Genomic DNA, 27,426 nt, shown 5'->3' with positions numbered 1-27,426 from the left:
CAGAGTATTTTGGGATCTTGACATGGCAAGCTTTGCAATCTCCTTTGCAGATTTTGGAGGTACAGGTGCATCTGTGTACATTTCTTTAAATTGAGTAATTAAGACTCCCACTTTCAAATTTCCTAATGAAGCGACACACACACACACACATTACTGTATCTTTATACTTTACTAATCCAAATAGTTTATTGAAGACAGTATGTATAACACATACTAGGGATTGTAAATTTTTGTATTTGAAAATTCGTAGTCTTATTTGGATGACCTTCTTTAAGACATCTTGAGTTTATCAGTAATCTTTAGCACAGTTGAGTATCTATTATGCTAATGAAAGGTCAGGTGCCTTTATTTCTATAAACTAATAGCCACCTGTTACTCAAATTGTGGCCCAGAGTCCACATTGTCATCATATCACCTGGGACTGGTCAGAAACTGCCTCTCCACTCCCCACCCCCACCCCCCACTGCACCGAGACCTATGAAATCAAAATCTGCATTTTAACCAGATGTTCAGGTGATTTACATGTTCATTGAACTTCTAAAAGTGCTATTATATATTACAGTGCTTCCTGCACTGCTTTAAAATAGGTGGCGGGGGGGGGGGGTTCCTACAAGGGAAATAATAAATTAGCAAACTAACTGTAATTTAGCAAAGTGAATTTCTACAATTAATGCCTCTGGGCTTGAAATCATAGAAGCTTAGAGTTGATAGTTTGTCCATTTCTTTTTAATGTAGTCTTAGGTCTACTCTTATAAATGGGGGGAGGAGGACTGGATGAAGAGCTTTATTCTATTCAAGACCAACTCACAAATACTATATACACACCAAAAATCAATATGAAGAATATTAACATATTAGACTTTTCTATGATTAGGTAATAACAAATATGCTATTTTTGTTTCACTTTATAGCTGGTGATTTTAAAATTTCATAATGCATCGCTGTCATACATAAAGTATCTTAAGAAAACAGTTTTCAATGATACAGTTAAGAACTCTGAAATACGTAAATAAAAAATAAATGGAGGATATAAAATACAAGTATAAGTTCAAACAAAACAGACAAGGATCTCGTTGCAGCTCTAAGACAATATGATTTTTCAACCATTCACTAAACTTTTCGGGGTTCCATTTTTTTCTTCTACAAAATAAAAGAATGCTTTTGATTTTTATGTCCCAGCTCTAAAATTCTGAAATTGAGGTTATGTCTGAAATCAATGCTCATTTTGTCAAATGCATATATTGAAATTCAGTATGAAATCCCAGAAGTGGACTAAATAAGTCATTCTGAAATTTCTGCTTTTTCACTTGATAAGAATGGGAACATATATGCTAATGGCCACCTTGTGGTGCTAATGTAAAGATATTGTCCCCAACATACTTTTTCTCTATGCAAGGAGCAAATGCAGATGATAGAATACATTTTATTGAAGGAAAAGTTACCTTAACGTCCTTTCATTCTGAATCACCAAATCAAATCGTATGGTCCATCCCCTTTGCAAACTATCCAATTCATTAATAAGGTCTCCATGATTGCTGAGTGAGTAGGTAAAAGTTTGCATCTTCCACAGTCCCCAAAACAGGGAAAGGTGGAGAGACAGTTACACGTCAAAAGCTACCTAGTTACTCTGGCACCAGAAAGTAAACTGACAGGACTTTCAGGGGCTAATTATTGAGCCTGCTATTTGGTTCACGGACAGAATGGCTTGTTTGCAGGAAGAAACATATTTGTGCATTGCTTTTCCCGTTACCACTATTTCTATCATCATAAATAAGAGTCAATAGGCCATTTCGAGCAGCATATGCTCACCACCATTTAGCATCTGAGTGTCAGCCATATGCAGGCTTAGCAGCCGTGCACCAACCTCCTGGCTGAGAATTAAAACCCACCAGACAAGCGAAGCACTTCAAATTCATTAAGGCAGTGTGGATTTGTCTGTGTGAGCAACTTGAAGGCAAGGTAGTCTAGTCTTTGTCTATATCTATAGCAATCTCTGGCATGAGGCGGGCTATCCCAAACAAATAAACAAGTGAGTGGATGGATAATGAATGAATGGGTGGATGGATGGTTGAACGAGGCAAAAAAAGGTTTTAAGAGGGCTATATTGGGGAGTTCCTCTTGTGGCTTAGCAGAAATGAATCTGACTAGCATCCAGGAGGATGCAGGTTCCATCCCTGGCCTCACTCAGTGGGTTAAGGATCCAGCGTTGCCATCAGCTGTGGTGTAGGTCCAGATATGGCTCGAATCTGACATTGTTGTGGCTGTGTGCAGGCCAGGGGCTATAGCTCCAATTTGACCCCTAGCCTGAGAGCCTCCATATGCTGTGGGTACAGCCCTAAAAAGACAACAACAACATAAAAGATGCTATATGGGGAGTTCCCATTGTGGCACAGTGGGTTAAGAACTTGTCTGGTGTCCATAAGGATGCGGATCCCTGGCCTTGCTCAATGGGTTGAGGATCTGGCGTTGCTGCAAGCTGCTGTGTAGGCAGCAGATGCAGCTCCAATTCGACCTCTAGCCCGGGAACTTCCATGTACCGCAGGTGTATTCCTAAAAAGAAAAAAAAGAAAGAAACACCAGATGCTGTATGGAACCGACTGGATTTAGGGAGTTGGTCAGAGGATGCTATGTTGATGAGGACAGAGCTATTTACAATTCACGATGGAGAAACAAAAGCCAAGACATAATGTGACACAGGAGGGAGACTGCCCTGGAGGAGCAACTGTTCTGCACTTGCTCATGTCCCTGCAACATTGACTCTCAGGCCTCCCTAGGGAAGACACGAATGAGAATCACGGCCATTGCAAAAGTCAAGGGAAACCTCAAAAGAAAAACTCTCCACTGCCAGTCAGTCAGGGTCCAGCTGGAAAGAACAATGTCAGGCAAGGAACTGATCAGAGAACCGGTAGGAAAAGAAAAAAATGAGCCGATGAAGGGGAACAGCGGAAGAGGAATTCAGGCAGATCCCTGAGGGGGGAAAACGGTGTGTAAAAAATGTGCCAAAACAAGGAGAGACGAGGAAGACCCCAATCCTCCAGGGAGGGTGTGTGGGCGTGTGGGTCAGGAGCAGCAGAAAAGCATTAAGTCTGAGAGAACACAGGGAGGGAGGGAGAGGTCAAATAAAAGTGTATAAAATAACACCCATCACCACTGATAACAAGTATAAAAGAATCCCTTTTTCTTCTTGAGGGAGACAAAGGGAATTTTAAGTAGGATTAAGTAGTAGTAGCTTTTAGAACTCAGCAGCTCTCAGAAGCAATAATAACTACATAAATAGCTAAGTGGATGGTAGGAATTACTTCACTTTGGAATCCGGCCAGCATATCAAAGTTAACAGTAGTATCACATCTTTTTGAAAGCTTTCCTGAGATTCCGGGGTGGGGGGGAACATCATCTCGGAAAACGGTACCAAGTTAATTTCAGGAAGGGGATGCGTCTCACGGCTTGAAGACATTCTCTCTCCCGAAAATTGATAGGACAGAAGCTCCAGCCTGCTGGGAAGCACTCGCTTATCCATGTAAATACATCGCCGGTATCGCCCCCAGTGGAAGCAAATAATTACGTTCACAGACTACCATCGCCTAATGTAAGAGTTTACTCAAAACATAACCCGCAAATGATGCTCCAAATGCAGCAAAAAGGACCTTGTGGATATTCCGCTTTCAGAGTTCTCTGGCTTTTGCACTCATTGGGAAGGGTTGAGATGTAAACCCTGTAAGGTCACATTTTGAAACATGCACAATGGTATACATTCATTTCTGAATGAGATGGAATTGAGCAAATTGGAAATAAAAATAATGTTCAAATCCTGGACCCTCTACTCATGAATATCCTGTAAATTTTCACTCCTAAGTACATTAAGTATATTTCCTCTTTGTCCACTCACACACTCAATCATCTGCTTTCCTTCTCCAAAACAGAGATAAAAACTGGGCATTGATGGCAATTAGGGGTACAAGTTTCTTCTCTCCCAACTGGAAATATTCATGTGTTACTGTTTTCAAAAAAAGAAAAAATGATAGAACATTGCATTCTTTATTGTCTACCCAGAGACAAGTTATTTCAGGATCATCTACAATGGAATTTGCATGAAAATCTGTTTACTGACCCCATCCCCTAAGGGTAGATTTGTCCTAGCACTTGGAGGAAACACCATTTTCATTGCACTAGAAATAGTTCTAATTAGACAGATTGTCACAATTTTAGCAACACCCGAATAAATCAAAGGAATATGAAACAGACATGCCACCAGGTCTGGATTCTACAACAACCCAGTTCAGTATTTATGCTTGAAGTAAGTATTCCATATATACAATCAACAGATGCTAAAAGGACATCTATAGACATCAACATTCGGGGGGAAATCTAAGTAAAAAGAAATTGATTATTCTGAAAGCAGTCTGTTTAAAAGTTGTGATTAGTTCATTACTAATCTCCTGCCAGTTCTATCCTATATGTGTCTAAAAAGAACTGAGTTCATCCGTTTCATGAACTGGTAAATTTTCTGAAAGCAGTCTGTTTAAAAGTTGTAATTAGTTCATTACTAATCTCCTGCCAGTTCTATCCTATATGTGTGTAAATAGAACTGAATTCATCTGTTTCATGAGCTGGTAAATTTTCTTTAACATCATCTAAGCAACAGTAGGATGGGAATGTGCAGACGACCTAACAATAACATTCAGAATTTGAAACTAAGCACAGCGTAAAATACATCTGAATGAAAACCGCAAAGTTACTCTGTGTATCAGCCCTCCTTTCAGACCTTCCTATAAACCGACCCCTCCTTATATCCCCTCACTGGCTGACATGCAAACTCCGCTCCAATAAGCTGAACCTCTCACTGTTTTCACCCATCTCTGTGCCGCTCTCCACTGACCCATCATTTCCCCTCATTTCTTAAATCTCTCTTGTTATCAAACATTCATCTCCTCCACGAAGCTTTAAATTTTACAACTTGAACTTAGTCATACGTTTTCTGAACTTCCTTAATATTTCTGTCCAAATTTTGCCCTTAATCATGGGCGTTTTTTGTGGGTTTGTTTTTTTTTTCCCCTCTGCTTATGTATGTGTTTGTATATATCTTTTTTTTCCCACCTAAACAACCTGATCTATTAAAGGTAACACTTCCCTCTTCAGCCTCTTCCTAAAGCTTCTATCAAGATCCTATCCCACATTTAACTTCTCTTTCTCTAGTTATTCCTTCTGAATTCTAGATGTATCTGAAAACATGCTTAAAGGTGCCCTATACGGCAGAAACTTCTGCAATCCTGCTTCTTTCTCAAGCTCTCCCTATGTTATCTCCTTTCTTTCTCCACCAAACGTCTTTAAAAAGCATTCCTTCCTCCACTTCTTCTATTCCGGTTCTGTCTCCAGCCCTCGTGATCTGATCTCTGTCACACTTCTGTCCCTCAGGCACGACTCTCAGCAGCACTGAACCTGCGTGCACCCTGAGTTCGCTCTCCTTCCCCAGCCTGCCATGCTCTTTCCCTCTTCTGGCTCCTCCCCAGAAGCTTAAATCGTCATCCCTCATCTCTGCTCAGTTTCCTCTGGCAACTGCATCTCCGTCCTTGTCTTTAACTTCCAGGTCTCCATCTGCCACTCCCTAGTCTGTATTTTTAGAGCCACTCTGTAGGGTCCCAGACTTTATGCTGCCACCTTCTGTGCAGTTCCACGGGGTGAGCTGAGCTCAGAAGCAAATGCAAGCTCATCCCTCCAAATTCATGCTATCTTCTCTGTGAAGTCACTACATCACCATTTCCTAGACTGGTCCACAGAGATTGAACATTCAGGACCTCCGCCACTCACCACCCCTTCCCCCATCCCCAGCATTAATCACTCACCCTGTACTGTAAGGCTACTAGGACGGCTATACTCTGTGTTCTACCCCTAACCAGCACGTCTGTCTCATTTAGGCTTGACTGCCCATCACCAGGGCTACTAGAGGGGCGCTGGCTGACCTTTCTCCTTCCTCTCCCCTGATCTCCAACCCTCCCTGCGCTTCTGCCAGAGGAATCTTTTAGAGACAGAGGTCTGAGCAATGCCCTGGATGAAAAGCCACAAATTATTTTACCCTATAGGTCAGATAAAGCCTCAGCACCTCAGCTCCGCAGCTTCTAGAAGAACTCCCAGATCTCACATAAGCTAGTCCCAGCCTGTCTCCTTATCCTCTCTTCCCTCCCTCTCCCTCTTCCAACCATCCTCATCTTCATTCACTTTAGCCTTCCTGACCATTTTTTTTTTCTGTACCTTCAACCAGAGGCCTGCCCTGGATCCTGGAATGGGCTGCCCTCCTATCTTCACAAGGCTGACAACAGCTGCCATTTAGGTCTGGTCTCAAATGTCACCTCCTTAGCAAAGCATCTTCACCAAAGAAACTACAGTAATGGCCACCCTCTCGCCAGGGACCACTTGGTCACTCTTTTCACATTTCACACAGGAAGCCTGGAGTCAGATCCTGCCATGGAGTGCCGGGGAGAATGACCTGTGTTCCCATCCCCATGCCCACTCCAGTTCTATGGCTGCTCTAGCACTTATCATATTACATCTTTTATTTGAACAGCTATTTTCAAAGAAAGTAAATAGATGGAAAGGAGGGCACATAAAAATGTGAGGGTATGGGGGGAGTCAAGGGATGAGTGAGGGAGGAGTGTCTGCTTATAAAATGCTCATTCAGTGTAGAAGATTTTAGTGTAGAAAATTTATGCATCTTTGTAAAAATTACTCCTCACTTTTTATGTTCTTTTTAATCATGCTGCATGTATTTTATTTTCCATGTGTTTTAAATAATTATATATAGAAGTAATTAATATAATCCATATATGGATTAAAAAGGGATATTTGGAGTTCCCATCGTGGCGCAGTGGTTAACGAATCCGACTGGGAACCATGAGGTTGCGGGTTCGATCCCTGCCCTTGCTCAGTGGGTTAACGATCCGGCGTTGCCGTGAGCTGTGGTGTAGGTTGCAGACATGGCTCGGATCTGGCGTTGCTGTGGCTCTGGCGTAGGCCGGCGGCTACAGCTCCAATTAGACCCCTAGGCTGGGAACCTCCATATGCCATGAGAGCGGCCCAAAGAAATAGCAAAAAAAAGGGGGGGGGATATTTATATTGACCTTGTATCTTGTATTGACCTTGCAAAATGTACTACCTAGCTCTTAGAAACTTTTAAATCCCATAGATGTTTCTATGTACACAATCACGTCATCTGCAAATAAAAAGTTTCATTCTAACATTAAAACATGCACATTTAATAGCATATTATTTTTAAGCACTAGATACAGAAAGCAGAGCAACAAAAACCCACAGCAGAGGGCACGATGCAGGATACTGGCGCATGGGTCGAAATAGTTGAACACTCTCTCTGAGAAATTCGTTATGACCAGTCATCCTCACTACATTCTGAGCTCCTGGCAAAGCAAAATCACATCTTGCTTATTTGTCAATATCCCACCAAACCTTATAAAGTACTCTGACGAAAGTAGACACTCAATACCTCAGTGCGGGACACAAGACACATGTTCAATAAACACTTGTTTGTTGACTGTAAGAACCGATGAGCAAACCTAAGTTTGTTGAAGGATCAGTGTACGCTCAGCCCGGCTGCGAAACTCTAACAAAGGATGCAAGGAGGCAGAAAATACCGTCATCATTATCCACGCAGAAAAACCTCATCTTTCAGGTAATGATAAAACAAATGCTCAAAGGAAAACATTTCAGTGACTACCTGTGCATTTCTTTATATGACTGTTCCTTTTTCCATGTGATCCTAACTTGCATCCAAAATTCTCCTCCCAGAATTCTGCAAACCATACATTTCGTCGATTATTGGCAAGAGTTCGGCTTCTAAAGTATCGATCAAATCCTATTTTAAAGAAGAAAAGAATGACTTTAATATTCCTTCAAAATCAAAACCAAATACTGTCAGGGTTTTTGAATAGATATTATATTATATTGTGATCACTGAATGAAAAAAATTTTTAAAATGGGGAAGGGCCAATAGCTCAGAAATAAGGTTCCCTTATGGCAACAGTCACTGGGGATCAGTGGACAATATTTCCACCCCCACCGTTCCCTATTCAGACACCTGGCTCTAAGGATGTGTGCAGCAGGAGAGCCTGTTGGGGTGTCATTCTCACCACCTCCCCCTCTCCCAGTGGCAGCGTTCAGGGACCTCATGTTGAACATTCAGAACGAATTCAGACTTTTCTCATTCTCCGCTCTCTCCTAGCGGGGTCATTGTTCCAGGCTTCTATGCGTCTCACCTCGAGACTTATCTGTCCTGCATGTCCCATTTTCAGCAAATTCAATAAACTGATCCTTACTAATATAACCTCATGGAGTCCTGGGTAATGGGCTAACATGTCAGCCTGCTCAGGTAACTACCATTGAAGGGAGACCACCTGGAAATAATGCCTTACTCCAAAGGCTAATGGCAAAGGCAGGAATTTCAGTCACTGTCAAGATCATTGGAAAAGATATTTGGGAGACAGACTGTCTTTCAGGGATGCTCCACATCTTTGCTGTTACATTTATTTATCTAAGAGTTAGGCCAGCATCACATCTTCATTTGCTATAAAGCAAGCACTCTCCCTCCAACGATGCTGTCATCAGCATATATGCCCGTGGAAACAGGCGAACTTAGAAGGCAACTGCTAACATTTCAGAGTTATCTAAGGCCAACACTAGTGCTCCTTAAAAAACATCTAATGGGAAAAAAATAATAATAATAATTTAAAAAAAGACAAAAAAAAAAAAAAAGGGAGTTCCCATTGTGGCGCAGTAGTTAACGAATCTGACTAGGAACCATGAGGTTTCGGGTTCGATCCCTGCCCTTGCTCAGTGGGTTAATGATCCGGCATTGCTGTGAGCTGTGGTGTAGGTCGCAGATGCGGCTCGGATCCTGAGTTGCTGTGGCTCTGGTGTAGGCTGGCAGCTGCAGCTCCGATTAGACCCCTAGCCTGGGAACCTCCATGTGCCACGGGAGCGGCCCAAGAAATGCCAAAGAGGCAAAAAAACAAAACAAAACAAAAAACAAACAAACAAACAAACAAAAAAACACATCTAGTGGGGAGTTCCTGTTGTGGCTCAGTGGTAATGAACGCAAATAGTATCCACGAGGACATGGGTTTGATCTCTGGCCCCGCTCAGTGTGTTAAGGGTCCAGCGACGCCACAAGCTGTGGTATAGGCTGCAGATAAGGCTTGGATCCTGCGTTGCTGTGGCTGTGGTGTAGGCTGGCAGCTGCAGCTCTGATTGGACCCCTAGCCTGGGAACTTCCACATGCCATGTGTGCAGCCATAAAAAGACAAAAAGAAAAAAAAAGTGGGTAGTCTTTTCTATTCAAAATATATGTAATATGCTGAGTTAAATAGTTATTCTCTTGGCGATTTTGTCATCAGCGCTAAAAATTCCATCCAGAGCCACCAATAATGGATGCCTTTCATCATTTGCTGATACTCTGATTCTGCTTTTGAGTTTAGATTCAGTTGGAAATGAAACACATTCTCTGTGGTGCATCCTTACCATCAATTGATGCTCTTTTGGGCAAAATTGTCACAGCCCCTTCTGCAATCTCCTCCTGCTGATAAACGGGTGCTATTTTGGAGCCCCAGCTATCTGAGCCGATCCAGAGAAAATGCCCACTTTGGTTTAATTTTTTTGCTGCTTCCAATATCCTCCTATAAGAATAAAAAGAAATAAAACATACTGCATTTATCAACAACCTCAACACAAATGTTACAAGACCAGCTTAGATCAAGTTATATATACTCAGCAGGTCACCATTAAGCAACTAGTCAGTCTTCTAACTCCCTGAATCTTATCATCTCCTAAAGGAAATCTATTGGAGACTTTAATTCCAGCATCTAATAATTAGCCTTCTCCTTAACCTTATTCACATCATTCTGTCTATTACTGCTACTTGTCTCATTTCTTTCAGTCCCCAGGTTTTACTCGATAAACATTTCAGGCTGAGAAACTAGAAGGCTGCTATCTCTGTAGCAGAAGGCAGTTGCATGAGAATGCTGCAATTCCTGTGAAATCTCACACGCTTTTACATTGAACACGAAATATGTTAGAAAAAGATGTGGGCTGCAAATCTGGTCCTATATAAAGAAGAAAAGCAATCAGCACCTGATGTCATCTTCATTGGCAAACATAATCACTGCCCGAGCATTAGGTGTTTCTAGCAGGCGCTTGATAATTTTTTCAAATTCTCCAGGTCTTGGTTCACGTGGGATTTTCTGTGATTGAGCAATGCAAACACCACCTATTTATTTAAAAAAAAAAAAGAGAGAGTGATTCAGAAAGGACATTTATTTAACAAATTAACGAGATTAGCTACTTTATAAAAACACATGATTCAGTAAAGGATATTGTTTCTCAAAATACCTGTCTCTCTCACCTCTTAAAAGCAATGCCATTTGCATTACAATATACATATCAAGTAAATGACATCAATGACTTAATCATACATCAGGTTTTTTTTTTCCAAGTTAAACATACTTTTTGTGGATGTCTTGAAAAAATATCAAAGTGTGCAAAATGTGGGACAAGAGAGAAGGAGTGGAAAGAATGGCTGTTTTAATTCATTTAACATAACCCCAAAGACAAGTGCCTGGGTTACTAAAAGTTATGATTAGGTCTGATAAGTGAGATCACTTGTTAAGAATGAAGGTCCTTTCACTACTTTTATTTACTAGTAGACCTCCTTTAATTTCCTTTTTTAGCTCATAGCGTTGCAGCAAGATTCTTATGCAGCCACAGAATATGTTATGAGACAAGTGGTCTTTAAGACTATTTGAGACACAAGCAAGTTTCAAAGACACAAACCCTTAGTTGACATATGTCTACACCATGAAAATCAAAATGACAGAAATCCCACCCCACTACCACAACAAACCCACACACCCAAGACATACACACACACAAATAAGCCTCTCCTTTTGGCCTTTCCTTTAAGGCAGTGAGGAGCCAAAAAGAAAAGTTTAGAAAATATCCCTGCCCTCAGCCAATGGGCTGGGATAAAAGAGGTCTCCTCCACTGCAGTGGTGCAGAGGTAACACATTCTAATACTAGAAGAAAAAGCAATTATTATCAACTTGTTTCAATTACATTATGATTCAAACAGCTTTTTGAGCCACTTGAAAAGAAAATCACCATTTATTTATAGCATCACTTCAATAGGCAAAGGTATTTTTACTTCCCAACAATTGGCAATGCATTCAGTCACCCAAATGTCAGTGGATACCATTATACACAATGCATCAGGCTGGACACCAGGAATGCACAGTCTCATCCAGCAGTTACCATCTTGTCTGGGAGAGAGGCATTCCAATAAACCATCATGAAATGTGATAAATTTTAGAATTAAAAGAGCATACTACACCTTAGAAGTACAGAGGAAGGAGTGAAATGCTTCAGGACACTCGATTTAAGGGCAAGTATACATCCACATAGGGACAAAAGTGGGTCATTTCTGGTAGAGACCAAGGCATGAAGGAACCTTGCTTGATCATGACCTGTGGTAGAGACCGACAGGTGCTGAAGATAGAAAGAACGGCCAGGCCAGCTTGACAATGACTCTGTTAGACATGCCAAATAATTTGGATTTTATCTTGAAATTAATGGGAACCTACTGAATGTTCATAAGCAGGAGAATTACATGACGAGCTGTATGCTTTAGGGAGAAACCTCAGATCTCCAAAGAAGAACCATGCAGTAGTCAGACACCGGGTGTCCAGTGTGTTGTGATCAGGTTTAACCTATGTGACAATACTATATGCTTAATGGTGCTAGAGCACTGATGGTTATTTTTCATACAAGTTAGAGCATTGCTAATTTATCCCTGCAATAGCAATACTCTCACTAACCTTACAACATGCTCCTCGGGGTGGGAATTGCCCATAATCCATAGACTGCGACTGAACTCAGTTAGCCTACTGATATGCCATTATAGTTGTGATGATGGGAGTTCCTGTCGTGGCACAGTGGTTAACGAATCCGACTAGGAACCATGAGGTTGCGGGTTCGGTCCCGGTCCTTGCTCAGTGGGTTAACGATCTGGCGTTGCTGTGAGCTATGGTGTAGGTTGCAGACACAGCTCGGATCCCGAGTGGCTGTGGCTCTGGCGTAGGCCGGTGGCTACAGCTCCGATTAGACCCCTAGCCTGGGAACCTCCATATGCTGCAGGAGCGGCCCAAGAGATGGCAAAAAGACCGAAAAAAACAACAACAAAAAAATTGTTGTGATGATGGATTCATTCCTTCACGAAGTGTTGATGGAGTGCCCACTGTTTCCCAGACACCATGCAGGGGATACAGATTTATAATGGTATATAAAATAGATACAGGCTTTGCTTTCACAGAGTTCAGAAATATTATAAGAGGCTTACAACCCCCCCCCCAGAAGTATATGAATATAAGTTATGGCAAGTCCTATGAGGAAGACCAAGGGCATTTAATTCAGATTGAGGAATATTCAGGGAAAGGCTCCCTAAAGGTGATGCTATTTGGTTAAGGTCAGAAAGAAAAGAGAATAGGACAGAATTGCATGGAAAAGGGCAGGAAAGAGCCCATGGAGTTCATGGATGAAAGGGAAAGAGTATGGGAGGGAGATGGGGGCCAGAATGTGCATGGCGTTCAGAGCCTGCGGAAGATTAGGAATAATTAAAGTGCCTATGTTTCAGTAGCCCATAGGAATAGGACTTGTCTATGAACACTGCATTTCATGGAAGGCAAATGAATGAGGATTACGGACTGATGGAGGAAGGCAACCTGGAGTGGAAAGAACAGGAGGCCATGAGCCCAGTTCAGAGGTTACTGGAACGGGCCATGGGGAAGGACGACAGACAATGCAACCCCTGAGAAGGGGCAGGTGGACCTGTGAGCATCTGAGTTAGAATCAGTGGGATTCTGTGATATTTTCTCACCTTTATTGAGACAGATTGACAAATAAAAACTGTATATATTTAGGTTGTACTGATTTGAGCTACGTAATGAAGTAGTGGGAAACCTCGAAGGGTGACTTGAGAATGTGGACTTTGTGATCCATTTATGTGATGACACCATTCATTAAACAAATAGGAAATATAAGAGGGTAAGCAGGTTTGTAGAGGAGGAAGGAATGACTCTGATTCAGGACCAGTTGTTTTCAAAGTACCTGTGGAACATCAGACTGAAAAGGATGAGTCTGGAGCTAAGAAGAGAAATGGGAGTTGCACTCAGTGTTGTCAAGGGCAGATACAGCAGGTAGTTGAAGGGCTGGGAATGAAGAGAGCACTCAAAGAAAATATTTAAATCAACCATTAGAAAAGGTGAATGACAGAGTTCTGAAAAACCACCAGCTTTGGGAAGACAGCTAGTGAATGAGACTGGAAAAGGAGCAATTACACATTTTGAGGAGAAAACTTTGGGTACAAAATCTTAAGTTTCAGACTCAGTATAATGTGTTAAAAAATCAAAAAAACAAACAAACTTTGTGGTAAGTGGATATATTATGTAAGCTCAGAAATGCAAGACCCCAACTGTAACACTGTCTAGGGAATAACAGCTATTTCTAAATATGACCACCCTTTGAACAAAATTGCTCTGATGACTTAAAGATTCCATTAAAGACATGCCATACCCTAAGTATCATTCTGAGGTTACTACTGACTATAGTCAGAAGAAATGAAGACCAGAAAAATTTTACTATGATTATCTCGGAGGAGGCAAACAGGCAATTCACACATATGTTTTAGTCTGAGTTCATCGGTTTATTCATTTACTGCAGATCTATTGAACATTTTTGTTTGTAAAAAAGCTGAGTTAGGTTGGAATTTTACCTAGTCTCAATCGAGTTCATATTTTTTATTCCTTTACCTTGTCTTTTATTTGTCAGCCTGGTCAATTTGTAGTCTCCTGGAAAGAGGGACTACACAATTAATTTATTTCAGCTGAACAAATCTATATGAAGAACCTGCACCAACCACGTTTTGCTGTTTGGTGCCTTATGGATATTTTATTAAACGGTGGAGTGTATTACTCCCAAGTGATTGTAGTTAAAAGCCTGGAATTGTTTCTCTAGCCTCAAAACTCATTCACACATTCTATTTTCATATCAATCAAAAAGTCACACAGTTGGAGTTCCCATCGTGGCGCAGTGGTTAACGAATCCGACTAAGAACCATGAGGTTGCGGGTTCGATCCCTGCCCTTGCTCAGTGGGTTAACGATCCGGCATTGCCGTGAGCTGTGGTGTAGGTTGCAGACGCGGCTCGGATCCTGCGTTGCTGTGGCTCTGGTGTAGGCCGGTGGCTACAGCTCCGATTGAACCCCTAGCCTGGGAACCTCCATATGCCGCGGGAGTGGCCCAAAAGAGAGCAAAAAGACAAAAAGACAAAAAAAAAAAAAAAAAAAAGTCACACAGTTAATCCATTCATAAGCACTCATGGTCTACTACATTTCCGGAGCTATGTACATTCAAAGATTGCCTGTCCTCAACAGCCTTGTACAATTGAATGACAAAATATACACACAAAAAGACAGATAAGAATGTAAAATGATCTAAAGCTAAAAAAATCATAAGAGCAAATCAAATTCAGTAATAAATGATATGCTATCTCCCCAAATAGTCCAGTGATTTCACAAGAAGAGAGGTCATTATATACTGTTAGAGTCTGGTAAAATTACCAATGAAATTTAGTCAAACATTCAAGTCTTATCAAAGATGGGCTTTTCTACAATACTTCTTATCTATTATTTCAGTTTTTAAAGAGATTATCTGACTTGACTTAAGATTCTTAAGATGGGAAGAAGGATGAGGAGTGGGTCTCCATCAAAGGATATGGCTATCACATCTATTTTTTCACTTCACTCTGGAAGAGTACTTATTGTGTACAATTCAAGAGACACTAACCTTCCTGTTCTGCAGGTATGCCCCGTTCCTCAAAAATAATTTAATTTAATTATTTATTTTTTATTTTTTGTCTTTTGTCTTTTTAGGACCACACCCTCGGCATGTGAAGGTTCCCAGGCTAGGGGTCTAATTGGAGCTGTAGCCGCTGGCCTACACCACAGCCACAGCAATGCCAGATCCGAGCCGCGGCTGCAACCTACACCACAGCTCACGGCAATGCCAGATCCTTAACCCACTGAGCGAGGCCAAGGACTGAACCTGCAACCTCATGGTTTCTAGTCGGATTCGTTTCCGCTGAGCCACGATGGGAACTCCAAGAAATAAATTTTAAAGGTTAGCACTTAGGAAAAGAATGTTGTATGGAGGAATGTATAATTGGTGGTCTTCTAGAATTTTCTGTCTGGTTTACTTGCCTATGTAAATGTTTTCCCTTTGATTATTTAGTGATAATTAAAAGAACCTTTGTTAAACTGAACATTTTCATGTACTCTACAACATGTGAACTCTCCTTCCGAGTCTTTTTCACTCTGTACCTCCCTAGTCCTAGTGAAAGCACGCTAAGATAGGTATTGTCACCATATTTCTGATGAAGACACTGAGAAGCAAGGGCATCAATAGCTAGCAAGAGGTTGGAACCCAGCTTCAAAGCCAGATCCGTCTAGTTTCAAGACTAGACTTTTTCCATCATCTGGCCCATCCGTAACTGACCATACCTGTCCTTAATGCTTTAGTGGATATGAATGACTGATGAATAAGATAAAGCAAATTTAATGACATTTAAAAGGCCCAGCAGGTCACCCCTGATAAATATATCTGGTTGCTAAACAAATACAGCACTTCTACTGGGCATTAAGAACTTAGTTAAGACACTTAGAATTCATACAGATTACATAAGTAATCTGTAAGTAGTTTATCTTCAAAACATTCCAGCTGCCCCTGTAATGCAGAGACCTCAGGAGAAATTTCCTGAGGTCTCTAGTCTTACACTTCACCTTTTCACTGAAGCAAACACAAAAATTGCATATTTTTAAAATTCCACTATCTTTTTTTCTCACACCCTGACTATAAGCTCCATGACTGCTGAATCTTGTCTTTCACATTTACCTCCATACCCCTAATACCTATCACTGTGCTTGGCATAGAGAGACTTGCAACAAATGCAAGACTTATAAGAGACACCGCTGGTATAAACAGAAATGAGATAGTTCTGGCTTCAAACACCTCTTCGCTAACTAAGGAAACAAAAGGAGGCATATAAATATTTTTTAAGTGGCACAAAAAGTAAAAAAAATTTGGACCATCCTACTTCAGAGGACACAAGAACAAATTTTTAAACAGTTCCACTTTGTATTTCTTTACCTCATGAGTAAATAGCCTGATGTCTTGGGTCTGAGAGGCCAAAACTTCTTTTCACATGTGTTGGTTTGCTAGTGCCGTAAAGTGCGGAAGTGAAGATGAAAACAGACCTGAGTCAGAAGACCTGAGGGTGGGTCCTGTGTGACTCTGAGCAAGTCTCTCATCTCTCAGCATCCTCATCTCTGTGACAGGTTCATAAAAACTATCTCCCAGGAATGTTAAGAGAGTCAGATTTAAAAGGGTGAAATGATAAAGTTGTATACAATGTGGTACATCATCACCACTGTTCATCCACACATCATCGTGACCAGAGAGGCTCATCACCGAAGCTGAGAGGAGAGCTCTTTAATATTCTGTCCTAAAACATGAGACAGTCAACAGACCAGTCTCCCTGAACTCTTCACCGTTTTGTATATACCATTATGAAACATCCTATGTTCTGAGAAGGGATACTTGCCCATTTGTTTATGCCAATGGTAAGATGACCAGATTTCACTTTTTACCTATAATTGGTCATCACAATGTGATTGGGGCAGTTTCAATGTCAGAGAATGGAATGAGTTACTTACTTCTCCTCTGCAACCTGCTAATTCCTACACTAAGGATCCAGGTTTCCTTTTGGAGGGAGTTTATAAATATTTTGAAGATCTAGGTTGAAAATTAGAATGTAATACTTTAAAAGAATAATGTAATGGTAAAAGCTATTCATCCTTTAATGGTGTCAACCCTTAAGAAGGAAAAGTAGAAACATCCACATGTTCTGTTTAATTTAAACATGTGTCTATAGACTATTAAGAGGCTGGAATAGCACTTTTAAGATAATATTGTTGCAGCCATAGGAGTTTGAAATGTATGCTATTTGCTCTTGGCCTCCACCCGATGGAGAACCAGAGAAGGAAGCAGGACTGGGCAGAGGAGAAGTCCAGCTGGCTGTGGCCCAATGACAAACTCCCAGTACCACAGGGAGCCCTAAGGCTAGAATGACCTCCAGAGTTGCTCTGAACTAGGTCAGGTAGAATAGACCATTATACTTCCACATCCATCCGTCTCTGGATGGTGGTATCCTGGGAAAGGGGGCAGATACTTTGGGCAAGGTGGCTCTCTACAGCCAGGTCATCCTTGAAGGGCCTGTTCTAAGTTCCCCTACAAGGCAAGGGCATCAGGACCGCCACTGAATGGGTCTCCGAAGGGGGAATCACCAGATGTAAGAATTCAAATTTATAGAGAGCTGAAGATACAGTATCTCTGAAATGATAGGGCAAGTCAAACAATTAATCAAATTTCATTATTTAGTTGCAAAACTCCTCTTCAAAGAGGACTCACTGCACAAAGAAAGGCAACCTATACAAACAGTGCGCAAGTGGAACTGTAGACAGCTCAGACAAAAGAACTAGGATCATAACCCCCCCTGTATTTCAACAGAGAGGTTTTGTTAAAGCAATCTGAAAGGATAAAGAATTGCATTCTTCGTTACTGCTTATTTTTAAGAACAAAATCTCTATTAATAAAGTAGAAGGAGAAAAATAAAACAAGAAACAATGTCACAGCACTAACTTCCAACTGTGATGGAAATCGAGGAGGATTAAATTATTAGGAATGAAATCACTTACAAAGCTGTGTATAGAATAGTGAATGTGATTTTCTTTAAACAGCATGATTATTACCAGTGTCCTGAGTTGGTTCCTAATTTTTGTCAAGTTAAGTTCTAAGTAAATCAGATCAAGCCTCTGGTTATATAACTTGTTGGATCTGCATGGCAGACTGGTTTGGATACATAAAAAAAAAAATCAACAAAATTACCGTTTTATCAAAGGTAAGACTATTGGTAAAAAAAAATGATGGGTCAAATTTGTTGGTTGATCAAGAAATTTCTTATAATTGACCCCAAAATATATGGGATATAGTCAGTCAACTATTCTTTCTTTCTTTAGGGCCATATCAGCAGCAAAGGTGATTTCCCAGGCTAGAGGTCAAATCGGAGCTGTAGCTGCTGGCCTACACCACAGCCCCAGCAATGCCAGGTCCTAGCCACATCTGTGGACTACACCACAGCTCACGGCAACACCAGATCCTTAACCACATTCTCATGGATACTAGTCAGGTTTGTTACTGCTGAGCCACAATGCGAACTCCATATTTAATTACTTCTTATGAATGAACATTCAAATAATAGCAATGAGCAAAAACAAATAACCAGGTTTTTTTTTTTTTTCCTTTCTTAAAGACAATAAGAAACATGACAACTCTTGGAGTTTCCATCGTGGTGCAGTCGTTAACGAATCTGACTAGGAACCATGAGGTTTCAGGTTCGATCCCTGGCCTTGCTCAGTGGGTTAAGGATCCGGCGTTGCTGTGAGCTGTGGTGTAGGTCACAGATCCTGGGTTGCTGTGGCTCTGGTGTAGGCTGGTGGCTACAGCACCAATTGGACCCCTAGCCTGGAACCTCCATATGCCGCAGGTGCAGCCCTAGATAAGGCAAAAGGACAGAAAAAAAAAAAAAAAGAAACAAACAAACATGACAACTCTTCTAAGTGTCTGGATCCCAATCCTGATTCACTGGGAGTGAGGAGTTTTCCCACCATCACCGAGCAATTCTATAGACACCAATGCAGTGTCCTACAATTCAGCTCAATTCTGATAACTATCTACTTGGAGACTGTTAGATTCCACAGGTCAAGTCTGACAAGACTGCCCATCCCCCATGTCAGCTGTCAGTGGTGAGCCCAGGTTGTTATCTGTGCTTATGACAAACTATCTATAAATCAGAGGTTCCCAAAACCTCCTCCATGGGTTCGATTAATTTGCTCACAGAAATTAGGAGAAAGATTTTACTCACCAGATCACTGATTTATTATAAAAGGATATAACTCAGGAGTAGCCAGATGGAAGAGATGCATGGAGGAGGTATGGGGAGAGGGCATGGAGCTCCCATGCTCTCTCTGAATCTCCAAGTGCCCACCAACTCTGAAGTTCTCCAAACCCAATTCCTTCCAGAAGCTTCGTTACATAGTCATGATTGACTGAATCATTGGCCACTGGTGACTGAATTCAATCTCCAGAGCTTCTCCCCTCCCTGCAGTTGGGAGATGAGACTGAAAGTTCCAACCCTCCAAGCCCTGGTTGGTTCTCCTGACAACCGGCCCTCACCCTGAGACTGAGACCCAAAGTCAAGTCATCAACATAACAAAAAAACGCCTTTATCACTCTTTTTTTTTTTTTTTTTTTTTTGGTCTTTTTGCCTTTTCTAGGGCTGCTCCCTTAGCATGTGGAGGTTCCCAGGCTAGGGGTCTAATCGGAGCTGTAGCCACCGGCCTATGCCACAGCCACAGCAACGCCAGATCCGAGCCATGTCTGCAACCTACACCACAGCTCACGGCAACGCGGATCGTTAACCCACTGAGCAAGGGCAGGGACCGAACCCGCAACCTCATGGTTCCTAGTCGGATTCGTTAACCACTGCGCCACAACGGGAACTCCCTTTATCACTTTTATCCAAGAGCTTTAAGGAGCTCTGTGCCAGAAACTGGATGAAGATGAAATACGTATTTCTTATTATAAAATCACAGTACCCCAATTCTCTTCCCTAATTACCCTGGACATCATTTCCCTCCCTCTTGCTGGAGACATGAGTAAAATAACAATTGGGCCTAATGTAATTGGTCCTTTAGTGATGGTTCAGTAAAATTTGTTCTAAGGTTGGAATAAGTGTCATCACGCCTCTTGTAACAGTATTTTCACCTCCTTATGTGGTGTACAACTGGGACTCAGCAGCAAAGCGCACAACGTGATGAAAGTGCGTCTGCGTTTGCCAGCTTCAAGTGCACTTTGTGAAAGAGAAAATGTATCTTGCACATCACAGTGAAGAAAAAGTGTGATCTTTAACAACATGGATTAAAAGAGCAAAACTGCACCTAAATCTATGATCATCTCCCCGCCACACACCTGGTGCCAATAAACACGTTATGCTTTTTCTTCTCTCAAATGCCCTCTCACCCTTAAAGGGACTCTGAAAAGCAATGAAATGAGGGGATGAAAGCCCTGGCACAGAAGGGGCACGAGCCCTGTGCTCCTCCCCTCTGTGTCTCCTGAAGAATGGCACTAGGGACAATCCAGTATGGAAAGGACTGGCTCAGAGAGCCCCTCTCCTGCCTGCCCCCTGGTACCCACAGAGATGATGATGCTGGGGGGCAGACTGGGCTGGAACAGGTTCACTGGGTCAGTCTTCATATGCACTCAGCTTTGTCGCACAGCCACAACTCATCACAGAGACACAGAGTGGTGTGGCGTTATGAACGCTGTCTCTGGGGCTAGACTTACCAGCTCCAAATCCCGGCCCTTCTTCAGCTAGCTCTGTGAAGCTGGGTAGGTTCTGTGACTTCTCTGTGCCTCTGTCCCTCATCTAAAGATTATCTTCAAAATGGGTTATTGCGAAGGTATTGAATAACCACTCAACAGATTCATTTTTTCCCTCAGAAAACATGTGAGTTGTAAATTGTTTAAAATCATTTTGACAAACCCCAAGCAGAAACAGTACGTCACTTTCACCATGCAAAAATTACCTATAACATTAATTCTAGATGCCTCAAATGTCATTCCCCGAATGTACACAGAATAACAACACTACTAGAGGGGCCAGTCAATGGGGATGTTAACTACGGAAGGTCTACCCTAGAAGGGAAACTCATGCCCACGACCACGAGAACTAAATTCCTTATGTATTGCCTCTTCCTCCTCCTAAAAGCTGGAACTATCAAAGGAGACATGGGTACAGTAGGAGGGAAAATTTCAGGAAGAGAAAGGAAGAAGTAGAAGAAGGAGGAGGAGGAGGAAGGGGAGGAGGAGGAGGAGGGAACCAGGAAGGGGAGAGAGTGAGACGAGAAATGACGTGACCTGGGGGGAAGAAAAAGAAAAGAGAACAAGAGTATAGAGAGGAGATTCTGGAGGGCACAACATCTGCACCAAGTATCTTTGGAGCTGAGAAAAAACTTAGATTCTCTGTAGGGTCACAAGAGCAAATGTGGGGTGAGGAACATTTGGAGAAGGAGCACTTGACTAGGTTTAAATAAGCTTTACTAATGTGTTGCGTGCAATTGTATTTACCTGGATTATTTTCTGAGTACTATTTGTGGAGTGTTTGAGATTGTTTTCTTTTGTCTATTCGTTTTTATCACTTCACAGTGGATTCCTAGATATTGGGGCCAACACTATGACAGGAAGGTTTCAAAAAATAATACTAAGTCCCTGTAAACGCTCAAATGCCCATTATGAACAAACTCTCAAAGAAAAGAGAGATTTCATATTTTCCAGCCCATTGCCTGGAAAAACCATCATGCCAATGACCACTGGAACCCAAGTGAGCACTTTTACATTTCTTACCCATTCTGGACTAGAAAAAAATACTATTAGACTGTGAATTAAGCTCATTACAATAACAGATTAGAAATTAGTAATTCAGTTGTGAATGGGGAATTCATTCCAGAGTCATGCCAATTAAATTACTGGGGGTGGGGGTAGTGAACAATCATGGTATCCACCATCCTTCAATCATTCAATATTTAGTGAGTACTAGTACATGTCAGAAACTTCTTAGACATAGAATATACAGCAGTTGATAATAAAGCGAGGGTCCCTGACTTTACAGGGCTCACATCTCAGTGTACCTCTAGAGTTTTGTGAAGCCTAATACCTGTGGCATTCTTTGGATATGTGATGCATACGTGAATGAATAAGAAGTTCCTATTTCATGATAGAGTGGAATGATCTAATAAAGAGATAAGAAGCCTATCCATGTATTTAAAATACCATCATTCAGAAAACGGCAAAGCGCCTCTGCAGCTAGCTTTATAATCTAAAGTCATTGCCAAATACCTTCTGCAAATGGGTCACTATCAATAGTACTTCAAGAGCAGCTATTAGAGCTTGCAAACCACAAACATTCTTCTACCCCCAAAATATCTTGGTCCACTTATCAGCATTACCTGAATTCTACTATATATGGGCTTTCAAACAGAGGTCTTTACCCAAAGCAGCATTTTAACAGATACTCAAGGGGATGACATTCTCAATTTAAAGAAGGAACTAATAGTTGAAAACTCATTATTCTTTTAGCTGAATAACTCTTTAGAGCAAGGGCTGCACTACAACAAATGTACGACAGTGGCTAAGCTAAGAGAGAGACTTCAGAGAACAAAACTAAGAACCAAAAGCATTTAAAATAAAAACTCAGTCCTTCAAGTAAATGCAAGTCCTTGCAGTGTTTCTCCAGGCAGTACAAGATAATTTTCCACCGTAAAATCTGATCTCTCTGCTTGAGAAATATAAAGGTTTAAAAATATAGTTATATATTTGACGTCTTGGATTCAAATCGAACTAAAAAGAGAGAAGAGTGACTTGACATGTTTTTGACTGCAAGCCATCAGACACTGTAGTTATTTAAAGGACTCTAAAAAATGGTAATAGCTTTATGGATGTGTAATTGATATACAAAACACCTGCATATGTTTAATGTATACAGTTTGGTGAGTCTGGACCATGACATCACCTACGATACTATCACTACAATCAAGGTAACAAACACATTCATCATTGGCAAAAGCTTCTTTGTGTCTCATGTCCCCCTGTCATGTGTATGCAGCAAGAACACTTCACACTGCTATCTACCCTCTTAACAAAATTCTAAGTGATACCATGCTGATCTCCGTAGGCACTATTTTGTACAGGAGACCTCTAAACCTCATTCCTCTTGATTAACTAAAAATGTATCTGCATGGAACAACTTTCCATTTCCCCTTCCTCCCAGCCCCTGGCAACCGCCATTCTCTCTGTTACTATGGGTTGATTACTTTAGACATCTCACATAGTAGAACCGTAGAGCATTTGTCCTTCTGACACTGGCTTATTTTACTTAGCCTAATATCCTTCCGGTTAATCCTTGTTGTCTGAAACAGAAGGATTTCCTTCTTTGCTAAGGCTGAATAATATTCCACTTTACGGATATTCCACATTTGCTTTATCCATTCATCTGTCAATGGACATTTGGGTTGTTTCCATGTCTTGGCTATTGTGAATAGTGCTGCAAAGAACATAGGAGTGCAGATATATCTTCCAGATCCCGATTTCAATTCTTTTGGGTAAATACCCAATAGTGAGATTGTGCTATTATATAGTTTTTAATTTTTTAGAGGAAGCTCCACTGTTTTCCATAATGGTTATACCATTTTACATCCACTCTAACAATGTACAAGGGTTCCATTCTCTCCACATCCTTGTCAACACTTGCTATATTTTGTTGTTTGTTTGACAACTGCCATCCTAATATGTGTGTGAAGTGATCTGAAATTGTAGTTTTTTGGTTTTTTTTTTTTTTTTAAGGGCTGCACCTGCAGCATACAGAAGTTCCCAGGGTAGGGGTCACATCGGAGCGACAGCTGACAGCCTAGGCCACAGCCACAGCAACACAGGATCTAAGCCTCCTCTGTGACATACATCACACCTCATGGAAATGCCAGATCCTTAACCCACTGACTGAGGCCAAGGATCACACCCCTGTCCTCACGGATACTAGTCGGGTTTGTTACCACTGAGCCAGAGTGGGAACTTGCTCTCATTGTAGTTTTGTCTGTTTGTTTTTTTGGCTCTTCTAGGGCCGCACCCGTGGCGTATGGAGGCTCCCAGGCTAGGGGTCTAATCGGAGCTGTAGCCACCGGCCTACGCCACAGCCACAGCAACACGGGATCCAAGCCGCGTCTGAGACCTACACCACAGTTCATGGCAACATCAGATCCTTAACCCACTGAGCCAGGCCAGGGATTGAACCCACAACCTCATGGTTCCTCGTTGGATTTGTTAACCACTGAGCCACGACGGGACCTCCTCATTGTAGTTTTGATTTGTGTTTTCCCTGATGATTAGTGATACTGAGCACTTTTTCAAATACATAGTTGTATCTAATCTGTACGTTTTCTTGGGAGAAGTATCGCTTTAGGTTCTTTGACCATTTTTTTTCTTTGACCATTTTTAAATGGAGTTATTTGGGTTTTTCCTATTGTATTGTAGGCGTTTAAGGGCTCTTGTTAAAGTTTAGGCTGGAGTTTACTCAAAATAGAGGACAATGAATAATTTGAAATGCAAGACTGCCCATGTTCAAAAGAAATGAATCCTATTGCCTTTTCCTTAACTGCAAAACCTGTTTTAGAAGAAACAGAAAATAATATTAATAATGGCATGCTGAAGACTACTAGTCCACCATGCTTTAATATCTCATTTCACCCTTATAATATCCCGTGTTATTGAATAAGTAGAGTAAACATCATGAACTTAGGTTTACATTGAGGAAACTGTCCTTAAGTTCACACAGCTAGGAAGGTGTCAAGTGCAGACCTTGTGACTCTTACTCTAATAGCCAAGTATATTTATTGTACTTTGCAATTCTCTCTCAGAATTGTCCCCTTGGTCATTAAATCTCGTCATTAAATCTCCTTAATGTGCATAATTAAACAGCATCAATAGGTAACATAATATAATGAAAATATGAACTCTGGAGTTTTTATGCCATTAGGACTGAATAATTTAGGAAAATGGTTTTTAATCTGGTTCAGGTTGGACAGAAATTTCATTAATTAATAGCCTCTCAAAAGAGTATCCTGCAGGCTTCTTCTCCCCATGAACACAGGCATGCCCACCATCACTCATGGAGCATTAACTGGGCGTTTACTACATGCTGAGTGCTCTGTTGGAATCGGGAGATTAAAACAAATGAATAAGAAGACATGGTCCCTGGTCTTGAGACACTCCCAGTAAATAACACAATATGTAAACAATATTACAATCTGATGTGAGAGATGCTACTATGCAGGGTAGCCTAGGGAAATGAGACCAAGAAACCAGAATCTAGTTAACCATAAATAAGATTCACCAGCTCCTGCCAGTGACTGCAGGAATGCATGCTCAAAGAAGCATAAAAAGTAGCTGTGTGGTACACACATACACACCAGGATCAACAAGTCAGAAAACACTTCAGCAGTGAGCTTCTGATTTATCCAGCCAGAAACCAGCCAAATCTATTTCCAGTAGATATTACCAGTCAGCCAACATGTTCAGTACTTCCTGTAACAATGTGATTGTGTTTAATAATTTAAATATGATGTAATAAACACCCTGCATTTATGTACCGGGGGGGATTTAATTTTACTTGTCCGCAGTAAGATACAGACAACTCACCTTGAGGTAAAAGGAACATGGGGAAAAACATTTAAATATCCATTAAAAGTGGCCACTTGAAGGGGAAATAACAAAGCTTCAATTCTAAGAACCAAGATTTCAATACATTTTAATCATAACTAATCAGTTTATATATACATGACTTTATTTCGATGTTAAAACATGTCAGAACTTGCAAGAATAGTTTTTTTAAAAAATTTTATTCCTATTATTGCAAACCGTGGATGAACAAGCCAGGGCAAAATTGCATCATTTAAGGATTCACTATCAAACATTCTTTCACTGAAACCAAGAAACATCTATGCCTGGGGTGTGATAGGAAATAGAGCAGGTGCATTATAACATTTTACATTAAATTACATCATTTATCTAAGGTGGTTCTCAGAAAAGAATATTAAGCTTTCAGTAATCCCACATCATCAAAGCACAAAAATGAAAACTGATCAGAACCACAAATGACAAAAGGATAACCATTTGTTACTGCATACATTTCTGTGACATAATTTCTACAATTTCCGTTCATGCAATGACTCCCCGATAAAACCCACTCTCTATACAAATGCATTACAGTTTATCCATCTACTATAGCATGTGAATACCCACAGAATAAAAAGCAGTTCTGCTTGTGGGGGGAAAAAAATCCCAAAACATGAATAGTATAAAAAACGTACTGGTTCTCACTCTAACAAGTTTACTCATGACTGGATAGAATTTTCCAGTTCCTACGCTGGATCATTCCCATGTTTCTTCTGTAGAACTCTCTCCGGCTATCAATTTCCTCACTTGTCAAAAGAAGGCTGCTTGATGGGATGATCTCCAGGCTCCTTTGAATTTCAACATTTTGTCTTTCTATGAATGTAACACAGAGACCACCTCCCAGAAGTACTGTGAATTACAGAAGTTCTAACAGGGGAAGAGAAAGAACATCCTGTAAAATACAACAAATTGCTCCTTTTTTTTAAGCCTGTAAGAGATGAACTAGAAGGGACACAAGACAACTTCAATTCAAAATTACCAAGCCTGGCTTCGCGAGTCAGAGCATGACTGGGTAACTTCAAAATTAATTTTTACAAGAGCACATGAGTCTCCATCAGGTGCTTGCAGTCTGGAGACCAGTTTATCGAAGCACTCTCATTCCTTCCCAGATCTGTGGAAGGAAACTATTACATTTAGAAAGGATAAGCAATGAAGTCTCACTGTACTGCATAGGGAACTACATCTAATCTCTCGGGATAGAAAATGATAGAAGATAGAATGAGAAAAAGAATGTATATATATATATACATATAAGGGTTGCTATGCTCTACTACAGAAATAGTCTGATAAAAACTTTTTACAAAGGAAATGAGATGGGGCATCGGCATAGCTGTGATGAAGATGGAGGTATCTCCATGTGGATTTCTTCATTAATAGCTTTCACTTCAGTATTCAGTAATAGCTGCTCTTCTCTTATCTTTTAATTTCCCTTATTTCTTCATCCTACCCCACTTTCTTTTTCTCTTCTCTTACCCCACTCTCTCCACTCTCAAAAATCAGAAAATGGTGACAGGTCCCTGGAGGCAGCACACTTCCAAGACCATCTGTCCTGCTGGTCCCTAAGATTCACTAACAGGACAGAGCAGCAACACAACTGCTGTGTGGTATGGAGTCTGCTTAAGCACTGAAACTAAAACACATTCGTTTATCTCCACTTCCTCCAAACAACCAACTAAATTGTTGAGGCTAAAATGGGGAAAACAGGAAAGAAATGTCATCAGTGTTTTGAAAGCTGAAAAGCAGATGGTGATCAAGCCTTAACTGACTTAACCAGAGTAGGAAAAAATTGAAAGGAAAGCCCACAAAATGTAGGGATGCAGCTGATACCAATAGAAACCACCTGACCCTCCACCAGGAGGCTCTCAGAGTGGAGGCATAGGAGAGGGGCGGGGAGAGTCCAGAAGGTAGGGGTGAAATAGAA

At 41.1% G+C, this 27,426-nt stretch overlaps 1 protein-coding gene across 6 annotated transcripts in view; it reads right to left on the bottom strand.

Moving 5' to 3' along the window:
• GRM8 (glutamate metabotropic receptor 8) overlaps window positions 1-27,426 on the bottom strand; it is an 811,904-nt gene that overhangs the window by 445,517 nt on the left and 338,961 nt on the right. For all 6 annotated transcript variants that reach the window (XM_021079054.1, XM_021079053.1, XM_021079052.1 and 3 more), the window contains 3 exons: window positions 10,132-10,267; window positions 9,523-9,677; window positions 7,724-7,861 (listed from right to left, as the gene is read on the bottom strand). In XM_021079054.1, the coding sequence (XP_020934713.1) occupies window positions 7,724-7,861; window positions 9,523-9,677; window positions 10,132-10,267 (429 nt within the window). The remainder of the gene's footprint in view (window positions 1-7,723; window positions 7,862-9,522; window positions 9,678-10,131; window positions 10,268-27,426) is intronic.

This window comes from Sus scrofa, chromosome 18 (genome assembly GCF_000003025.6).
Source record: "Sus scrofa isolate TJ Tabasco breed Duroc chromosome 18, Sscrofa11.1, whole genome shotgun sequence".
Classification (NCBI taxonomy): Eukaryota; Metazoa; Chordata; class Mammalia; order Artiodactyla; family Suidae; genus Sus; species Sus scrofa.
Note: the sequence above shows the minus strand (reverse complement) of the source record. Positions and strands in the feature narration are given on the sequence as shown.